The 21,697-nt window shown below is 49.8% G+C and overlaps 1 protein-coding gene across 1 annotated transcript in view; it reads right to left on the bottom strand.

The window, feature by feature from the left end:
* Positions 1–21,697, bottom strand: part of ATAD2 (ATPase family AAA domain containing 2) — a 315,004-nt gene that overhangs the window by 254,837 nt on the left and 38,470 nt on the right. Inside the window, exon 6 of the mRNA XM_086966184.1 lies at positions 18,046–18,136. Within this exon, the coding sequence (XP_086822310.1) occupies positions 18,046–18,136 (91 nt within the window). The remainder of the gene's footprint in view (positions 1–18,045; positions 18,137–21,697) is intronic.

Here is a 21,697-nt window from a genome sequence, read left to right on the forward strand (position 1 = left end):
GTGGTGGTGCTGCACTGGTGCTGTTCTGGGATGATACTGTATTTATTGTATTTAATATGGACTTTCGCGCACAGCCACATTTTAGCAGCCTCTCCCTCCTACACGCCACCCAGAGCGCCTCCCGCTGATAGTCTCCTCCTGCAGAGTAGGAACGGGCGAGTCTTCCATCTTGGGCGGCTCTGGGTCAGCGCTGCAGTGTTTGGGCCCCTCCCCCCCTGCCACTCCCCTTCATGTGTCCCTATATATTGGTTGGCCAGTCCCGGCAGCGCAGCGGGCGCGACGAAGGCGCGCCTAAGTTCCGCCTAAGTTAAGCCCGTCTGCGACCGTCCGTGACGGGCCGGGACCAGGAGCCGCAGACCCTGCCCTTCCTCTGGTATACACTTCTACCCAACTGTCATCCCATCTCACTTCTGTCCCACTCTCCCCTTCCTTAGTACAGCATTTAAACACTCTTGGTATCTACGCCCCCCACTACCCCTGTCCCCCCCCCCCCAGTCCTACCCAGCCCTCCCCACTCTACGTCCTTTACTTCCCCTGTTACCGGCCCCTCTTCCGGTCTCTCGGCAGCCTCTGCCATTCTGCTTAACACCCGCTCTGCTGCCAAAAATCAAACAGCTCTCTTTAATCTTCTCAACACTGATTCCCCTGATTTTCTATTTCTCACTGAAACCTGGTTTTCCTCGGACTCTCTTTCTGACCTCTTGGCTATCCTTCCCAATACCTATTATGCCCTTCGAGCAGACCGCCCTGACGGCAAGATTGGAGGGGGTGTGGCGATGATAATTCGCTCTTCCATGAAATTCCAACTTCTCCCTCACCCCCCCATATCCAATGTAGACTTCCTGGTGGCCCGCTCTCTAAATCTCCCTTCACCTCTCACCGTTGTCCTCATGTATCGCCCCCCTCAAACTATGCCATTGTTTGTGTCCATCCTGCAGGATCTCCTGGCCACACTGGTGGTTAATAATTCTTCGCTGCTATTGCTCGGTGATTTCAACTTTTGGCCGGGCGACCCTAGGGAGGACTCTTCATCTAAAGATTTCTCTGCTACACTTCAGTGTCTCAATTTCTCATCTCACGTCTCGGCCCCCACCCACATCCAGGGTCATATCCTGGCTCAAATCTGGTCTTCACGCTGTAACCTCTCATCTACTTCCATTCTTCCCTGCGTCTGGTCGGACCACTCCATGATCTCTTTTTCCATCCACTTAGGTCAAGCTGAGAAAGCCCTTCTCCCTAAAAACATTCTGGCTCGAAGTTGGAACCAGATCGACCTAAATGCCCTTTCTTCTACCCTGACTTCATCTGCCCCTGAATTGACTGACCTATCCCTGGAAAGTCAGGCTGATGTCATCAGCACTTGGCTCTTTTCCGCCTGCGACCAGGTCGCCCCACTTAAAAAAGGTCAAATCTGTCCGCCCCTATGATGCGCATAAGTGGTTTACTAGCGACCTCAAATCCCTTAAATTAGATCTTAGGCGCTCAGAACGTCATTGGAGACAGAACTACTGCCCCACCCTCCGCCTCAAATATAAAGCTCTTCTTAACGATTACAAAAAAGCCATTCTAGCGGCCAAAACTAAATATTTCACCGAGAGAGTGGCCCTCTCCGCCAATAAATCGAGAGATTTTCTCGTTAGTTCATAGCCTCGCCACTTCCAATCGCACTTGTTCCTCTCCCGCTCCATCTCAATCTCTCTGCTCTTCATTGAATGACTACTTCATCGACAAGATCATCAACATTAAGACCAACATCCCCATTGTGCCTCAACCTGAACTTTTTGGTTCCCTTCCTCTGCCCTCCTCTGCTTTGGACCACTTTCAACCTATTTCATCTGAACTCTTCCTTGACTTGCTTATCAAGGTTAAGTCTGGTTCTCCTGCGGACTGCGCTCCCGCACGGATTCTTAGAACTCTACACTAGTTGCCCTGTCCCTCCCCTCACTTTTCTCAACGCTTCTTTGGCTTCGGGTTCTGTCCCCTCTTTATTCAAATCCGCTATAGTTCTTCCTATTCTGAAAAAACCCGGTCTTGACCCTTCTCTCCTATCTAATTTCAGGCCTATCTCTCTGCTCCCCTATCTAGGGAAAATCCTTGAAAGCCACGTAACATCTTGACTCTCCACTTACATCGAAGAGAATCACCTTTTGGCCTCCCACCAGGCAGGCTTTCGCCCTGGCCACTCCACTGAGGGAGTGGTCCTTGCGGTCCTAGATGAACTCAAGGGGAAAAGCGATAGTAACCTCCCCCAAGCTTTGGTCCTTCTCGATTTGTCCGCTGCGTTTGACACGGTCGATCATGCCATCCTTCTCGATCGTGTCAGCGCAGCGGGCATCCAAGGCACTGCCTTTTCTTGGATCGCTTCCTTCCTTCAAGGAAGATCGCAAGCAGTTCACCTCTCTGGTTTTTCCGCTCCCCCCGTCCTGTCACCTGTGGGGTCCCCCAAGGTTCCTCCCTCTCCCCACTTCTCTTTAACCTTTATATCCGCCCTCTTATTTCCTCTCTTCTCGAGCTGGGGGTCTCTGTGTACAACTACGCAGATGACCTCCAGCTCGTCTTTGATCTTTCATCCTCTGCTGACTCCCTTCCTAAGTTCTGTTCCACTCTAGTTTTTATTTCACAGTGGATGAGCTTCAATCATTTGAAGCTCAATCCGGACAAGACAGAGCTCGTCCTCACTGGAGGTTCCTCTAACCCTTGGTCCCCGTCACACTGGCCCCTTTCCTTTGGTCCCCCTCCCTCACCAGCTTCCTCTGTTCGGACTTTGGGCATCAAGGTCAGCAATGATCTGTCCATGCATGCCCAAATTAGTTCCGTTGTGTCCTCTTGTTTTTTATCCCTTCGCTTAATCCACAAGATTTCCCGTTTTTTTTCTGTAGATGCTCTCAAAACCATCATTACGGCCCTTATCACCTCTCGCCTGGATTACGGGAATGGATTGTACGTAGGCATTCCTGCCTACGAATCCCGTCGCCTCCAGGCTATCCAAAACCAGGCAGCCCGCCTTATCCTTCGCCTTCCCAAATCCTCTCACATCACCCCTGCACTCAAGTCCCTTCACTGGCTTCCGGTCCATCTCAGATCCTACTTTAAATTAGCCTGCTTGGCCTTTCCGGCGCACGCTCGTTCTGCCCCGTATTTCATCAATTCTCTCATCACCTCTCACGCCCCTAGTCGCACTCTCCGGTCTTCATCACTTTCTCTCCTTCACGTCCCTCGCTTCCGTAAATCACGCACAGGGGGCAACCGATTCTCAGTTTTGGCCCCCCGGTTCTGGAACAGTCTTCCTCTCGCTATTCGTTCTATTCCTATTTACACCCACTTTCGTAAGGCCCTTAAAATCTTTTTTTCTCAGGCATTCCCCAGCTAATCCCCTTGGGTTCCTTCTGTAAGTATTGATGAGTCCTCAGCGCCAGGAAGCCGCTTGGCCACAGTGCGCTTTACCAAGTCCCTTTTTCATTTCATTTTCATTTCATTACTGTGCTGATGCGGCGGTAGTGCTGAAGCTGAAGTGGTGCTGCATTGGTGCTGAATTGATGCTGAGGTGGGGCTGTGCTGATGTGGAGGGGCTGCTGCGCTGATGCGGAGGTGGTGGGCTGGTGGTGGTGCACTGACGAAGTGGTGCTGAGACAGTGCTATGCTGGTGCTGAGACAGTGCTATGCTGATGCTGAGGTGGTGCTCAGGTGACGCTGAGTGACCCTGAGGTTGTGCTGAGTCATGCTTTGGTGGTGGTGTTAAGCTGGCGCTCAGGTGGTGCCGAGTGATGCTGATTTGGTGCTGTGCTGATGGTGTGCTGCAGTGGTGCTGAAGTTGCGCTGCGTTGTTGCTGAATTGGCACTAGAAAAAAAACGGACAGCAAAAGCGGATGCAAAGTAGAAAAATATTGCACTATAGTGGTTAAATGTTCCTCATACGGAAATGGATAACAGCACTACATATTGCGGGGAGCGACTCTACAACAAGTCTCAACTGCGACCACAGCAACCACTCCTGCAACCCTTACCATGCAGAGTTTAGTATGGATGACAGTACAGTCGAGGAATAACGGCTGAGGATGTCACTAGCCAGTGGACAGAGAGCACAGCACATACTAGTGTGGGCGGCAGGAGCAGGCACGGACCCCCGGTACCCACATCGCAGGCAAACAGAAATCGCTTGAAGCCACTGCTAGCCAGAGTGCAGACAAACAGAAGACCGCTGCTGGCCACATCAAAACAGCCACAAACCAGGTCATGTATGGGGTACAGACCTCTACCTGGATACAGGCAGCACAGCCAGCCATAGACCGAGGAAAGCCAAGAAAGCAACCTGGCCAGTTCTACGGCATCGCCAGTGATTTGTCAACAGAAAAGAAGGGATTGCTGATAAGACCCATGCCCTCTGCACCTGAAACAGGGGCGGTGGCGCTATACTAATGTCACAACTAAGTCGCTCGGGCCTGAATTGCTAACCCAAAGCGGAGCCAGGCAACGCAGCCAAGTGGAGATCCAAAAGTACAGTTGCATCCTGCCGGTATTGTCCACCGTGTGGTAATTTGAATAAAGCCACAACATGACAAGAGGCGGTGTACTGCAGAGTCCGGAGGGAGTCCAAGCTGCGCTCATTTGCACCAACGCACAAATCAGAAAGGACAGAATGGATGGATGAATGAATGAATAAACTGTTTATTTATGGGCGGTGTGCAAGCGGCCTCAACCCTAAAGCCGGGGCACAACCAGATCTCTTCATCCACCAGCTATACTGAACGCTCACGATATTGGACGACCGCTAATGGATGCGGAAAATGAAGAGTGTAAAACCACAGTACACCGGTAAGTGAAAGCAATCTGCTGTCCGTCTATGACCTCGTGGGCGAGCTGCGCGTGCCTGTACTGCTGCAGAGTAATCAAACTGGGAGAGATACTAGGCCAGGTGAATCCATGGTGTACATTAGCCCAGCACACCCCTATTCTGTGGGGGCATTCCTCCACACCTGACCTGCCATAGGCCAGGCAGAAGCGTAGGGACAGGTATTAGACCAGGTGAGAACCACCAACCTTTGGCAGGACCACAGCATGGGCACTGGAAGTAAGGGTGGTGCAGCAGCACAAAAATAATCATGTTGGGAGTCCAGAAGGTAAATGAGCAAGTTTTCTGTTTCTCTGGTCACATTTGCTGTGCGTTTAAAAACAAAGGTCAAATGACATGCTATGACTTCTGACAAACCTCTGCTTATTAAGAAACTTGTATTTACTTATAATTCTCGGACTTAAAGAGGATTTTGTAAAAGTGACATAGGAGGACAATCTGGTTATGGTACCACAACTTAAAAAAACTGATATCCTTCAGCTTTTTTCCCCTTCAAACACACAACAACGTTTAAATAATGTAAATAGACTAAACATAGGATTCAAAATAGCTCAGCAATTAGGATAGAGCAAAGGAAGCACACTTTTTTGCAATTCTGAAGTGTGATGAAAACATATTTTAATAGGATTAAAATAAATCAGAGCTGTTTACTTGGTGATTGACGCACATGACAAATATCGGCTGATTATCTTTTCGGTGCTCTGTAGTGTACTAGTAAAACGGCATGTTTATGCAGATGGAATATCCATTCCAATGAAAAATGTGCTGTCTGTAAGTGACGGTGTGAAACCACAACAGTGTTCTAGAATGCACCAGCAGCTACACACCACACCTTTACCGCTCTCCTGCTGAATCGGCGCGGTACATTTGCTAGACTTGTTTTTGGTACGATGCTTGGATTTTTCACAATCGCTGAGACTTTAGTGCTGCAGCACCCCGCTCTTGAATTATTCCAGCACCACTGCTGCACGGTGGAGGCCTACACCGATAATGACCAACCAGGGAACCCAACCACACATGGGAAGAGCTCCCCGGGGGTAGATAGAGGCAGAGGGCCAGGTGGGGATGGTGCGTGCCAGCCAAGCAGCAACGAGGGAAAGACTGGCAGCCAGGCCTAGGAATGCTCATCTGTACCACGTCAATACATTCTACATCAGAGCTATAGAAACACCTATGTTAACGCACAGCTCTGAGACTAAGTCCTGGTGCGATTCCCTCTATCCGGCTCTGCCACATACCGGACAAGGCAGACTCAGACAAGCCAAAGAGGGCCGGGCTGATACAGAGAGCTGCCGTTCACATGGGTCCGGACAGGCCCAGTGGCAGGAACCCGTCATCAGGAGAGCATTCCTGCTCCACGTGCCACCTCTGGGCAAGACAGGTTGCGGCGTGCGACACACGGCACCCACTTTCACTGCGGACACTCCTGCCGGATACCTCACGGCAGCACCGAGCAGCGGAGTTAGCAACCTGTCAGCAGCCGCATGGACAGGCCCTGGCTGGAACAGGGAGAGGGTGCCCTACCAGCAAGGTGTGAGCAGAGAGCAGTGCGGGCTGGTCAGCGTCGCCGCCCCTTCCACCAGTGCAGACTGGGCAGGGCCGTCGTGCCCAGTGTCATACAAAATCATGGGGCCTCGCTGCAGAACGAAATCAAGAGGCTCAGAGTTCCCGTATCTCTCAAACATTCATTCACCTTGCTCTGCATAGGTTCCCTGAAGGTCGGAGGCCCCTGAAGTGGTGTGCCCCGCTGGGGCTGGTGTTACGCCCCGGACCGCACCCCTTCAAGTAAAGCCTAACGAGAAACACCAGTGCCGACGGCCCGTGTAGCAAGGTTTGAGCAGAAAGACAAGTGCAAGCTGGACTAGAGTCCTTCCAGTAAGCTAGGTTGAGGAACCAGTGCAGAGCCTTTCTGCCGCAGTACGAGAACTATGCAAACATGGCAGACGGACCTCCCTGAGGTACGAGAACGGACTAGGGCCTGCCTGACAGGGCCTGCCAGACAAACTAGCGCAGACTTCCCCCTTTCCCAGGCATACTTCGAGACTAACCAGTGCATATCTGTTCTGCGCCCCACCAGCGAGGGGTACCCACCCTTCTTGGGGTCTTAAACTCAATATTCCCCAATATATAACCTGGACTAGAAATAATAAATATCCCTCGTGGACACCATACGCCATAACGGTCCGATCTATAGCGTCCTGCCTCTGTACAAGATGGGTTCAGACACCCACCAGAGCAAACGGGCAGAGTCCTCACCTGGCACAGAGGGATGCCAGACAGTGCAGAGGTCCACGCCCCCTTTCAATGACACGGATACATGTTCCCGTGCTGACACTAATAGTTATGCTAAGCAGTTCCCAAAACCCACCCACGAACACACCTCGTGTCCGCTCTCCTGGCCAGGCATGAACACCACATGCCTCGTCGGACTCCACCGTATCCGTGTACAGAATACCAGAACTGTACCCATTTTAACGGCATGATTCTTAGGCGGTTTATAAAATCACCATATGGCGAGAAATACTTTATACCCAGTTTCTTTTTGCAGCCAAAAAGTGCTAACCTTTTGATTTGTTGCTACTTTGGAAACAAGGAGGGTCCACTGCAATGCCTCCTTCCAGCAAGGAGAATGAGGCAACAATGACGAAGACCGCATGCACACAAAAAAGAAAAAGGGGGCGGGAACAGGATACTGAATCCCGCCGCTCCAGGACTCCCTGACCTGCCTCATGGTTGCCAAGGCAATATTTCTGAAAATATTGTCGTGCTACGGTAAGACAGGTTATGGAGTCTTCAAGAGGCGGGATCCAGAGCAGACAAATCTGCAAAACAGGAGCTTTTTCCAATGGCAGGCCTCCGTTTCGAGAGGCCTGCCAATGGAAAAAGGGGCGTGGCTTCACGCCATACTGAAATCCCCTGCTCACAATATCTCTTTGCCTGCAGCAGCTATGCTGCAACGCAGGCTTCGACCTAAAAATGCATAGCCAAAAAGTGACTAAAGGGGTAGCTCTTCAGATCTGCGCTAGGCTAGCACGGAAAATGAAAGAACTGACGTCAGCGTGCTGTGGCATCGTCTAAATAGACACCGCAACGTCATCCCGGCGATCAGGACGCCAACGACAGATGCGGAGTTGACAGATGACACCTACTGACGCGCAGGGGTACTGCGAAGAAAAAATCCTCCGGATGCAGTCTGGTGCCTGGGGGTATTTTGAAGGTAAGTAATCTATAACTAACAGTCTCTTTCAGATAAAATGTTCAGTACATTTATTTATTCTTTAAAGTTCCGTATCCATTCACTCAGAACTAGGAGTTACAATGCGGTCACACGAGTGCATTTTACAATTGAAAACACATGCTGGGAAAAATGAACTCTGAGAGGACACACCGCTAATATCAAAATTAACATGCACAGAACCACTGACACGAAACTCGAACAGGATTCACCATTTCTGACAGAAGATGCGAGATCATCCCAACATAATACCATTTAAAATAAACAAACATTCAGGTAGAGAGCATTAGACCTTCCCGATCAAAAAAAATGAGCCTGACACAGAACAATAAAATAAACACTCGTAGAAAGCCACAGGCATAAATTACATTGACAGTCAATTAAGAAAAAGAAATGAGAGGAGGGGGGGGGGGGTGTACTAGGCAAAGATGTGGTGGGGGTGGTACAAGGCAAGACTTGGGAAGAGGGCCGGGGAGGAGAGAGAAAAGGCCTACAGATGCACTCGTATGAGAGAGCTAGACAAAAAAGGGCCTTCCAAAGTGCATAGCCAGTGGAAGGACACTGGTCAGTGACTGGATGCTGGACTTGCGCCATGCTGCTCGACATGGACAGGTAAAGCAGGAAGAAGTGCAAAGTGAAAGCAGACTACGTGCAGACCAATCAGAAGCATGGAAAATAGAACGTTTATTCCAACAACTGGTAAATAATGGGGAGGTTCTGAGCACATTTAAAGATTAGTTCTTGTTTTAATTTGAGAGATTTCGCAAGCACAGTTCGTATGAAACTTAAAAAAGCAGTGTTGTGGGGGTGGTGGGGCAGCAAAGGGAGATTAAATGAGGGCACTGCAGTGCAAACGAAGCGTAATTTTAACGAAAAAACGAGCTGCGTTTTTTGAAGCCCATATCCTACAGTATGTCTCAAAAAGGCGTAGGCGAGAGCTAACAAGCATTTGCAATGCAATAGGTCTCGCATTATTTAAGTTTGAGCTATTAGCATTGTAAATGGCAATTGTTTTTTGCTTTATGCTATATTTTTTTTTTACATAAAAAGCTTCATATAAAATATGTTTTATTAAAGTTATTTATGCAGTATCTAAATTTTGTTTGCATAAAACAGTATAATAATATCTTAGTAAAAAAGTCAAATATTTTAATGGAAATTCACCAAACGTTCATTTATGTGTTGGTTTTGAAAATAGCTAAATTAATAGCTTTGTCATTTACAATGCCAGTAGTTATAACTTTCGCAAATGTGACACCTATAGCATTTGTAATGCAACATTTGTATTTACGTGACTTAGATGTATTGATATTACAAATAACAATGGCTTTTAATTTTTTTTAATACTTAATAAAAGTGATTGTAATTTATAATGGCAATAGCTTAAACTTTTGTAAATAACTTTTGTGAAGATTATGTTCAGTGTATTTTATTGTAACAAAATCCAAGAACAGAAGTGAAATATTAACATCTTTTTGTGACATTTGTAATAAAGCTTGAAACATTGAGAGAACATATTTGTGCTGTGGTGGTGCTGAGTGATGCTGTGGTGGTGCTGAATGGGGCTGTGGTGATGCTGAGTGATGCAGTGGTGGTGCTGAGTGGTGCTATGGTGGTGCTGTGGTGGTGCTGAGTGATGCTGAGTGATGCTGTGGTGGTGCTGAGTGGTGCTGTGGTGGTTCTGAGTGATGCTGTGGTGGTTCTGACTGATAATGTGGTGGTGCTGAGTGACTGTACTCACTGTCACTCTGCACGCACTGTCACTCTGCACGCACTGTCACTCTGCACGCACTCTGCACTCACTGTCACTCTGCACTCACTGTCACTCTGCACTCACTGTCACTCTGCACTCACTGTCACTCTGCACTCACTGTCACTCTGCACTCACTGTCACTCTGCACTCACTGTCACTCTGCACTCACTGTCACTCTGCACTCACTGTCACTCTGCACGCACTCTGCACTCACTGTCACTCTGCACTCACTGTCACTCTGCACTCACTGTCACTCTGCACTCACTCTGCACTCACTGTCACTCTGCACTCACTCTGCACTCACTGTCACTCTGCACTCACTCTGCACTCACTGTCACTCTGCACTCACTGTCACTCTGCACTCACTGTCACTCTGCACTCACTGTCACTCTGCACGCACTGTCACTCTGCACGCACTGTCACTCTGCACGCACTGTCACTCTGCACGCACTCTGCACTCACTGTCACTCTGCACTCACTGTCACTCTGCACTCACTGTCACTCTGCACTCACTGTCACTCTGCACTCACTGTCACTCTGCACTCACTGTCACTCTGCACTCACTCTGCACTCACTGTCACTCTGCACTCACTCTGCACTCACTGTCACTCTGCACTCACTGTCACTCTGCACTCACTGTCACTCTGCACTCACTGTCACTCTGCACTCACTGTCACTCTGCACTCACTGTCACTCTGCACGCACTCTGCACTCACTGTCACTCTGCACTCACTGTCACTCTGCACTCACTCTGCACTCACTGTCACTCTGCACTCACTGTCACTCTGCACTCACTGTCACTCTGCACTCACTGTCACTCTGCACGCACTCTGCACTCACTGTCACTCTGCACTCACTGTCACTCTGCACTCACTGTCACTCTGCACTCACTGTCACTCTGCACTCACTGTCACTCTGCACTCACTGTCACTCTGCACGCACTCTGCACTCACTGTCACTCTGCACTCACTGTCACTCTGCACTCACTGTCACTCTGCACGCACTCTGCACTCACTGTCACTCTGCACTCACTGTCACTCTGCACTCACTGTCACTCTGCACTCACTGTCACTCTGCACTCACTGTCACTCTGCACTCACTGTCACTCTGCACTCACTGTCACTCCGCACTCACTGTCACTTCGCACTCACTGTCACTCCGCACTCACTGTCACTCTGCACTCACTGTCACTCCGCACTCACTGTCACTCCGCACTCACTGTCACTCCGCACTCACTGTCACTCTGCACTCACTGTCACTCCGCACTCACTGTCACTCCGCACTCACTGTCACTCTGCACTCACTGTCACTCTGCACGCACTCTGCACTCACTGTTTCTGCACGCACTCTGCACTCACTGTCACTCTGCACTCACTGTCACTCTGCACTCACTCTGCACTCACTGTCACTCTGCACTCACTGTCACTCTGCACGCACTCTGCACTCACTGTCACTCTGCACTCACTGTCACTCTGCACTCACTGTCACTCTGCACTCACTGTCACTCTGCACTCACTGTCACTCTGCACGCACTCTGCACTCACTGTTTCTGCACGCACTCTGCACTCACTGTCACTCCGCACTCACTGTCACTCTGCACTCACTGTCACTCTGCACTCACTGTCACTCTGCACTCACTGTCACTCTGCACTCACTGTCACTCTGCACTCACTCTGCACTCACTGTCACTCTGCACGCACTCTGCACTCACTGTCACTCTGCACTCACTGTCACTTTGCACTCACTGTCACTCTGCACTCACTGTCACTCTGCACTCACTGTCACTCTGCACTCACTGTCACTCTGCACGCACTCTGCACTCACTGTCACTCTGCACTCACTGTCACTCTGCACTCACTGTCACTCTGCACTCACTGTCACTCTGCACTCACTGTCACTCTGCACTCACTGTCACTCTGCACTCACTGTCACTCCGCACTCACTGTCACTTCGCACTCACTGTCACTCCGTGTGTGTGTGTTTGGGTGTCTACATAGAGCCTCTGAACCCCGGCACCAATGCTCCTGCTGCGCTAATGGAGGCTACGGCTCTGGTCGGTGCATCTGATTAACGAAGGAACTGAGATTAGAGAAGGTTTAAACCTAGTTCATGGCTCTGGGCCCACGGCAATGGAGTACTGTAATGTTGCTGCAGCACCTGGCCTCGCGCTTGTTACATTAGGGACAAGCGTACGTTTTCCGGTCCAAGGTGCTTGAATGTGCAGAAATGGAAGCGAGTGACAACGAACTTCTGCTGCATGTCTAGCTGCCACAATCTGATCCGAGGATGCATGTCCATTTTTCTGTACTACACCGGACACTCAACACTCCTCACTGGAAAGCACAGGGAGCACATTTCCTTAAATAATGTAAGAGCAGAAAGGTATTCCATCATCAAACCTGCACCATTAAAGGCCCTTCCATGATGTTAGCGTTTCTGACTCCCCTAGCTCCGATACCCCTGTGTCACATCCTGTTCGGTGACACACTAGCTCCTCCGAGAAGAACAGATTTTCCGGGAAGTATTAAGGAATATCTGGTTCTAGACAAGAAAATATACAAAGGTACCATGTGCAGCAGACAGCCGCCTTGTGCCCTACAGCACATTACACTCTATGACGCAATGCAAAATGGAGGGGGCCCACAGGCAGAATTTGAAGAGGGCCCCTGAGTCTCCCGTATCTCACAGACAAATCTTGGCCTTCAGTGTGGGCTCACTGGAGGATTTGCAGTCACTCTGCACCAGAATTACGGCAGGGTGTACTTTATGCCCTTTTTACATTAACATAGTCCCTCATATTCAAAACTCCCTCTCCGCCATTCTTCATGTCTCTACATGAAGGAAATGATGTCTGGTGAATGTTGGAGCTGTTCAACAGGGCCTCAAATCACAGCAGCGCGTATATTGTAAAAGCGGTGCCAATTCTGGAGGATTGCATGCAATACGTGTCCCCTCTTTTTGTTGAACACGGTCCTCTGCCTACCTCCTTTAATCCCACTTGTAAAAGAAATATGTGCTGTTAACAGTGAAAACGAAAGCCGGTTGTGACAGTGACTGTAAGTGCTCAGAGAAAACCTGCATTGCAGCATCAGTGTTCTGATGCACCGAGTCCTCTCAGCACCTCAGCCGTCCCCGCTGCTCCAGCCGGATCGTGTTGTTAGAAAGATGAGCTCCGGAGCTCATCCCTTGAAAGGCCTTGCCTGATAATGCGCAGGTAACACCTAGCGTTACTGAAATCCGGAAGTGAGTTTGATCGCAACACAAGGCAATCCGCAAGTCCTTTGGAGAGGCAGTAGTGGCTGGCCACTGAAGCACACATAGAGAGAGGACATTTCTGCTCTTGCCCGCATCCAGAGATAGATGCACACGTATGCATGCACACCTCCGCGCCAGTCAGACGTGCGTACATTCACAACTACAGGTGCAACGTCATATACACACATTAACACACACACGGGCCACCTGTGAGGGAATTAAACTGTGTCAATGTCCTGAAGAATAGGCTCAGGGAGCAACTCTAACGTGTGTTATATAATGAGTTGCGAACTTACAATACAAACCAAATGGGCACCAGGGGCATAGTACAGGCCCCTTCAAGCGGGGGAGGGGGCACGGTTGAGGGAGGCAGGGGGCTCTACTCGAAACTAAATTAAGCGAGATCACGTCCCTCGCCTCACACCCCCACCACCTCCTTGCGAGCCGCTTACCTTGTGCATTCCCTCTGCTGGTCAGCACCGCGATGACTTTACCGGCGCACGAAAGATTCTTAAGACACTTTTTGTCTGTCTGTTTGCCATGAACATTCCGTGTCTTCTACCAGGAAGTCAGGCAGGCCGGGCGGGACAACCGGAAGTAGGAGGGCGGGAGCCTACCCCGCCTCCCACGGAAGAGCCGCGATTGTTTGGCGCACCGGAGCAGGCAGGAGCCTACCCTGCGCCCCGGTGCCGAAGAAGGGAAGAAGAGTCTTGCTGCCGGTGGGAGCCGCTGCACTGAGGATGCCGGTGAGTGGGGCGTCGCCTTGTTGGGGGGGGGCGGGGGGCATCTGTGTGCGCGCGCGCGGCGGCGGACTGTGTATGTGTGTGAGCGTGCATGTGTGTGTGTATGTGTATGTGTCCTGGAGTCTGTGTGTATGCGTGTGTGTGAGGGGGGGGGGTTGCCTGTCTGGGTGCCTGCGTGTCTGTGTAAGTGTAAATGCGTGTGCGTGTGTGTGGAGCCGAGAGGAGAGGGGCTGGTGTGTGTGGAGGGGTCTCTGTGTATGCGTGTAGGTGACGGGGGTGTGCCTGTGTATGCGTGTGTATGTGCGCATGCGTGAGTGCTGTGTATGCGTGTGGCTGTGATGTGCGCATGCGTGAATGTTGACGCGCGTGCACGCAGCTCAATCCACGCTCGTCACAGTTTTGTGTCCCTCATTCCCCCGTGTCAGCCGACTATAAGTCTCCGCCCTGGACGCATCCTTCGGATGCGAATTCCAGGGCGAGACCTAAAAAGGAGAATGAAAGCATTAGCTTTACTGCGAGGGAAGCAGTGGAAGGGAAAGCCACAGAGGGACAATCAGGTCTTTGAAGAGGTTGGGGAAGCAAAATACAACAGAGCAACAAAACATATACATTCTTATGGAGTGCTTACTGATAAAGAAAAAAGTAGTACCTGATATGTACACCATTAAGGATGCACATCATACTATCAAAAGGACTCTATAAGGGCTATGGTCCAAGGAAGGGACAAACAAGAACAAGCAGCCATCAAATAAGAAGCAAGCAAATGAGAGGGACAATACATCCAACATTTAGTAAGCAAGGGGCTAGCTCTAATTTCACTGTATATTTTTGGAATGGTCCACAATAGGCTTTAGTCTACACTACAGTCAGGTAAAGCAATCTAGTATGCAAGACTTAAAAATGGGTACCCTACGACAGAGTGGCAATTGAAAGCTTTAAACATGTCCTTTAGTCCACAATAGCCATGGAAGGGTCTCCTTGGTCCATTCCAGACAACCTGTAGAGCAGAAGCTAGAAAACATCATGGCTCAAGCACTGTAGAACACAAGCTATAGAAAGCAGTGGTTTGAGCATACCTTCGCATATACAACCATGTGACGAGCAAAAGCAGGAACATTTCTCATCCTGTTCATTTTACATCAAATGGCATTTATTTCACTCACACAAGAACTCTTAAAGTTATAGGAATACAGTGCTATAGAACCTAATATTTCACAAATACTTTCAAAATATGGAGAAATAATTAATAAGCCTCTAGGAAAAATGGGTTTCGTCATTACGTCGGCCCCAAACAACGCAACTTTAACACTCTGCATTGTTTATAAACAGATTCATGGATGGTAAACCAGAACTAAATATTGTAATTCCAATCATTAACCTTGTTTGCTATAGCTTATAGAGAACAGCTTTGACAATCCAAACTAATAAACTAATTGTGTTTTCAAAAATGCGATAGTCTTGACTACATATTTTGTTTCTCATTTGCAAACAGTTTAATCCAGCATGTCATTTACTGTTTGCAGTAAGCATTTTACAATTTGGGGAAAAAAAATCTTTCACTTCAATTGCCCTCCAGAAAAAAGTGCAATATAACCACCACAACAAAATCAGGCTGGGTGATGTGTGGCACGATCCTTTATTGCGATCTTGGGGGTTCGGATACCATTTACTAACCGTTTGCAGACTTGTGGCTTATGTCATTACCAGAAACTCTCAATAGCAACGAAGTACTATATTATTTATACATACAGTTCCAGGTCATTTATGAGATACAGAGGGGGGGGGGGGGGGGGGGGGGAGAGAGATACAGAGGGGGGGGGGGGGGAGAGAGATACAGAGGGGGGGGGGGGGGAGAGAGATACAGAGGGGGGGGGGGGGAGAGAGAGATACAGAGGGGGGGGGGGGGAGAGAGAGATACAGAGGGGGGGGGGGGGAGAGAGAGATACAGAGGGGGGGGGGGAGAGAGAGATACAGAGGGGGGGGGAGAGAGAGATACAGAGGGGGGGGGGGGAGAGAGAGATACAGAGGGGGGGGGAGAGAGAGATACAGAGGGGGGGGGGGGGGAGAGAGAGATACAGAGGGGGGGGGGGGGGGAGAGAGAGATACAGAGGGGGGGGGGGAGAGATACAGAGGGGCGGGGGGAGAGAGATACAGAGGGGCGGGGGGAGAGAGATACAGAGGGGCGGGGGGAGAGAGATACAGAGGGGCGGGGGGAGAGAGATACAGAGGGCGGGGGGAGAGAGATACAGAGGGCGGGGGGAGAGAGATACAGAGGGCGGGGGGAGAGAGATACAGAGGGCGGGGGGAGAGAGATACAGAGGGCGGGGGGAGAGAGATACAGAGGGCGGGGGGAGAGAGATACAGAGGGCGGGGGGAGAGAGATACAGAGGGCGGGGGGAGAGAGATACAGAGGGCGGGGGGAGAGAGATACAGAGGGCGGGGGGAGAGAGATACAGAGGGCGGGGGGAGAGAGATACAGAGGGCGGGGGGAGAGAGATACAGAGGGCGGGGGGAGAGAGATACAGAGGGCGGGGGGAGAGAGATACAGAGGGCGGGGGGAGAGAGATACAGAGGGCGGGGGGAGAGAGATACAGAGGGCGGGGGGAGAGAGATACAGAGGGCGGGGGGAGAGAGATACAGAGGGCGGGGGGAGAGAGATACAGAGGGCGGGGGGAGAGAGATACAGAGGGCGGGGGGAGAGAGATACAGAGGGCGGGGGGAGAGAGATACAGAGGGCGGGGGGAGAGAGATACAGAGGGCGGGGGGAGAGAGATACAGAGGGCGGGGGGAGAGAGATACAGAGGGCGGGGGGAGAGAGATACAGAGGGCGGGGGGAGAGAGATACAGAGGGCGGGGGGAGAGAGATACAGAGGGCGGGGGGAGAGAGATACAGAGGGCGGGGGGAGAGAGATACAGAGGGCGGGGGGAGAGAGATACAGAGGGCGGGGGGAGAGAGATACAGAGGGCGGGGGGAGAGAGATACAGAGGGCGGGGGGAGAGAGATACAGAGGGCGGGGGGAGAGAGATACAGAGGGCGGGGGGAGAGAGATACAGAGGGCGGGGGGAGAGAGATACAGAGGGCGGAGAGAGGTACAGAGGGCGGAGAGAGATACAGAGGGGGGAGAGAGATACAGAGGGGGGAGAGAGATACAGAGGGGGGAGAGAGATACAGAGGGGGGAGAGAGATACAGAGGGGGGAGAGAGATACAGAGGGGGGAGAGAGATACAGAGGGGGGAGAGAGATACAGAGGGGGGAGAGAGATACAGAGGGGGGAGAGAGATACAGAGGGCGGGGGGAGAGAGATACAGAGGGCGGGGGGAGAGAGATACAGAGGGCGGGGGGAGAGAGATACAGAGGGCGGGGGGAGAGAGATACAGAGATACAGAGGGGGGAGAGAGATACAGAGGGGGGAGAGAGATACAGAGGGGGGAGAGAGATACAGAGGGGGAGAGAGATACAGAGGGGGAGAGAGATACAGAGGGGGAGAGAGATACAGAGGGGGGGAGAGATACAGAGGGGGGGAGAGATACAGAGGGGGGGAGAGATACAGAGGGGGGGAGAGATACAGAGGGGGGGGAGAGATACAGAGGGGGGGGAGAGATACAGAGGGGGGGGAGAGATACAGAGGGGGGGGAGAGATACAGAGGGGGGGGGAGAGATACAGAGGGGGGGGAGATACAGGGGGGGAGATACAGGGGGGGAGATACAGAGGGGGGAGAGATACAGAGGGGGGGAGAGATACAGAGGGGGGGAGAGATACAGAGGGGGGGAGAGATACAGAGGGGGGGAGAGATACAGAGGGGGGGAGAGATACAGAGGGGGGGAGAGATACAGAGGGGGGAGAGATACAGAGGGGGGAGAGATACAGAGGGGGGAGAGATACAGAGGGGGGAGAGATACAGAGGGGGGGAGAGATACAGAGGGGGGGAGAGATACAGAGGGGGGAGAGATACAGAGGGGGGAGAGATACAGGGGGGGGAGAGATACAGGGGGGGAGATACAGGGGGGAAGAGATACAAGGGGGAAGAGATACAGACGGGGGAAGAGATACGGGGGAAGAGATACGGGGGGAAGAGATACAGGGGGTGGAAGAGATACGGGGGAAGAGATACGGGGGGAAGAGATACGGGGGGAAGAGATACGGGGAGAGGGATACAGAAGGGGGAAGAGGGATAGAGCGAAGCACGAGAGAGCAAGACACTAGCTCACCTCCACTTTCATCCTGATTGTCAGTAGTTTCTTCATCAACTGTTGCACATTTCCTTCTTCGTTTTACACGGGAGTACATGTCAAGATTTTCCTAATTAATAGAAAATGTAAAAAAAAATTAGAAAGCTTCCAGTTTTTGCTTTCAAATTACATGTTCTCTCATTTGTTGGGATGGCTACAGAATAATGGAAATCTCCGACAGTACTGAAGAGTACTTCCCGTTCAAGAATGTGCTCTGGTGTGGTCTTGGGTGGTATAAACTCCTGAACCAATAACAGAAAAAAAAAATAGAACATGGAACTGGGAAAGATGAAGTGGATATCGGATACATAAGAGGGGTTTAAAGAGACCTGCGCTCAGATAGAGATTAGATATATAATATATATATATATATATATATATTATATTATATATCTAATCTCTATCTGAGCGCAGGTCTCTTTAAATCCCTCTTATATATCCGATATCCACTTCATCAAGTGCAATACTTTGATTTGAGATATATAATATATATATATACACACACACACACACACACACACACACACACACATACATACACACACACACATCATGCTTTATTTTATTCAGCTTTGGTTAACCTGAACACAAACTGGAATAGTCCCCAGCGAGTTTGGATATTTAGAACTAACATTTCATTCAGCAAAGTGCCATGAAGATACTATTTTCAGATATCATGAAGGTGCTACTTTTATCATAACAGACAGTGGACAGAATATTGTGTCCCAAAAAAATGTACTTGGGACAAAAATATTGAGAAGGTAAGCGCAAATAGGTAAGTGTAGATGTACTTTCCTTAACTCTGCATTATGTACCTTAAAGAGAATATATATATTTTTTTATATTTATTTAATTTATTTATAAAGTTTTATCTAGCGCGAACTTTATCCCGAAGGATATCAGAGTGCTTCACAATTTGAGGCAAAGGCAACAAATCAGAACATTAGTCTAATATGGGGAATCTAATGAGCATTGAATCAACCAGTACAAACATAACAGCTCAATATAACCTGAGTGCACAAGTAGGACTGGGCTGTGCGATGGAGCATAGAGAGATAAGTAGATCATAAAAGCTTTAAAAAGCAAGTAACTAAAACAACGAAAATAGTATCGCTACTTGAAGATAAAGTAACCCTGGCGAAAAGAGCCCACGGCTGGATAGTACTAAACGACTATAAAACCCTCAAACCACAAGCATATCTAGACCAAGGCTTCAAGCAGAAGACAAAGGAAAAATTCTTACAATTCCGACTAGGCGTACTACCGATCCTCCCCCATCTGGCGCCATGGGAAAGGAACCATAAAGATCTAACCTGCCGTCTTTGTGGGGCAGGACCTGAAGACATAACCCACATAATATGCATTTGTCCCAGTTTAATGGACATAAGGAGAACACTATTACGTGCAAAATGGAACCAGGAGGGGGTCAGGTCATGCCGTCAGGCAGTTAAACTGTGCTTCAACCCAAGCGAGATCCAACTAAACTGCAGAACCACAAAATTTCTTGATGCAGTGGCAAAGAGAATCAAGGAGGCACAAAAAGAAGCAACTGCCCAATAGCCGGAAACATGTTCTGGGGTATCTTCTGAACCTTTGGTCAGACTGCAGAAGAAGTTGAACCATTGAAACATTTTAAATTTTGATATTTATTCTTTTATTCTTGCTAGTAACCACCCTTTCTTTTAAACAATGTATTTGAAATTGTGAGTTTTAATTAACTGTGCAATAAACTTTACTTTAGAGAGATAAGGGGAGTACATACAATAATCGTATACAGGAATATGAACCAGTACCGAAAACAATCGAAACAAGAGTCAAATGGGGAGTCTAAAAGGCATTGAATCAAATGTTGAACATCTAACAGATCATTTATACACCTGGGTCAATGAAGAATGTGATAGACAATGGAGCATAATGACTCTAGCATGGAGCAGGATTCTATTCACATTAACTATCAAAATTCAAGACATAAAAAGCACAACACGCTCCTAAGGTGACACTCCTTTCTGCATGCCCAAAACCTCAGACCTCTACTCCTTTGAACAAAAAAGCTTCCATCAACATTCCAACAGCATTACAGCAAAACAATGCGTAGAGCAGTTGTCATCACTGCCCCCCCATCTGCATTATTACACAGCACCTGGCTCAAATGCAATATGAAGTTGTAGGCCTGATAAAGCAGCAACTGTTTCTCTACATTGTGTCCCTCCCTCTGCCCCCGCTCCCTCCCACCAAGTGTTGCACACACTGCAGCCTCAGTGATGCCTCATGTTTGCTCCCTACCCCTGCCCCACCTCCTACCGGGCACACTCTGCGGCCTCAGTCAGCAGTGATGTCTCCCAGCCCTCTGAGAGGGTTGCCCAGGCCAGGGATACTCAGAGAGCAGGGCAGTGTTAACTAGCGACAACGCCACCACACCAGAGAAAGTGAAACCATCGGGATCGGCCGAAGGCAGCGGAACCTAATGCGTGCACGTTTGCGCGCACCAGCCGACATTCTTGTGCTTTAGTTGTTCATGGGAATTTACCTAATAAAACTTTGTATATAGGTTGCTATATTATATATATACACATACATACATACATACATACACACACACGTTTAAGGTACATATAAATGGAGTTATAAATAGTAACACTTTGCCTACCTACAGAAACTTGCCTTCACAATCTTTTTGTCCTGTGTATTCTTGCCACTTTCATGCCACAATATTTGTACTTCCAATATTCTGTCTAAACACCAACAGAACTAGGGAGAAAAGCTAGCTTAAGTATCTAAACCCTAGTGACAGATGAAATTTCATCTTGGCATGAATTATTGCAGTTACTGTTCAGTTGGAGGTATCTGAAAGAAATAGAGTTAAAGTGCAAGTACCTTAAGAACCCGCTTCTCCCCTCGACGACAGAATGATAATTCACTGTTAAAGTTTTAGGTCTCGCCTGTCGATGCGCATGCGCATCGAGCAAGCGAGACTATAGGGGCTCATCAACTCTTTATCTAACTGCAAGGAATCGTGGCGATTCCTTGCAGTGCCCGTGACTTTTAAGGTCAATGCGCATGCGCATTAAGCTTATGCGCATGCGCATTGACCTTAAAAGTCACGGGCGCGTGCACGTCCGTGTTTGTTTACCCGCTCCGCCCCCTCCCGCCGTGTCGCCTTGCCTACTCTCTCTCTCCCCTCTCCGCCCCCGTTCCGCCCCCTCCCCTTCGTGTCGCATTTCTCCTCCCCCCTCCCCTCTCTTCCCTCTGGCTTCTTTTTTTTTGTTTATTTTACTCGCACCTCTCCCCCGTTCCGCCCCCTCCCGCCGTGTCGCCTTGCCTACTCTCTCTCCCCTCTCCGCCCCCGTTCCGCCCCCTCCCCTTCGTGTCGCATTTCTCCTCCCCCCTCCCCTCTCTACCCTCCGGCTTCTTTTTTTTTTGTTTATTTTACTCGCACCTCTCCCCCGCTCCGCCCCCTCCCCGCTAGTCATGTTACCACCAGCCAATCCTGCCTCAGCACCATCCGTGCCTTTCAAACCTCTTTGGGTTCCACAGTGGTGTCCGTGCCAACTTTGAGTTCTACTCCGAAATCTGTACTAGCTCTTTGAACGTAAACACGTATGCCGATGGCAATGGAGGAGGATCCACATCC

Source organism: Lissotriton vulgaris, chromosome 4_1 (genome assembly GCF_964263255.1).
Source record: "Lissotriton vulgaris chromosome 4_1, aLisVul1.2, whole genome shotgun sequence".
NCBI lineage: Eukaryota > Metazoa > Chordata > Amphibia > Caudata > Salamandridae > Lissotriton > Lissotriton vulgaris.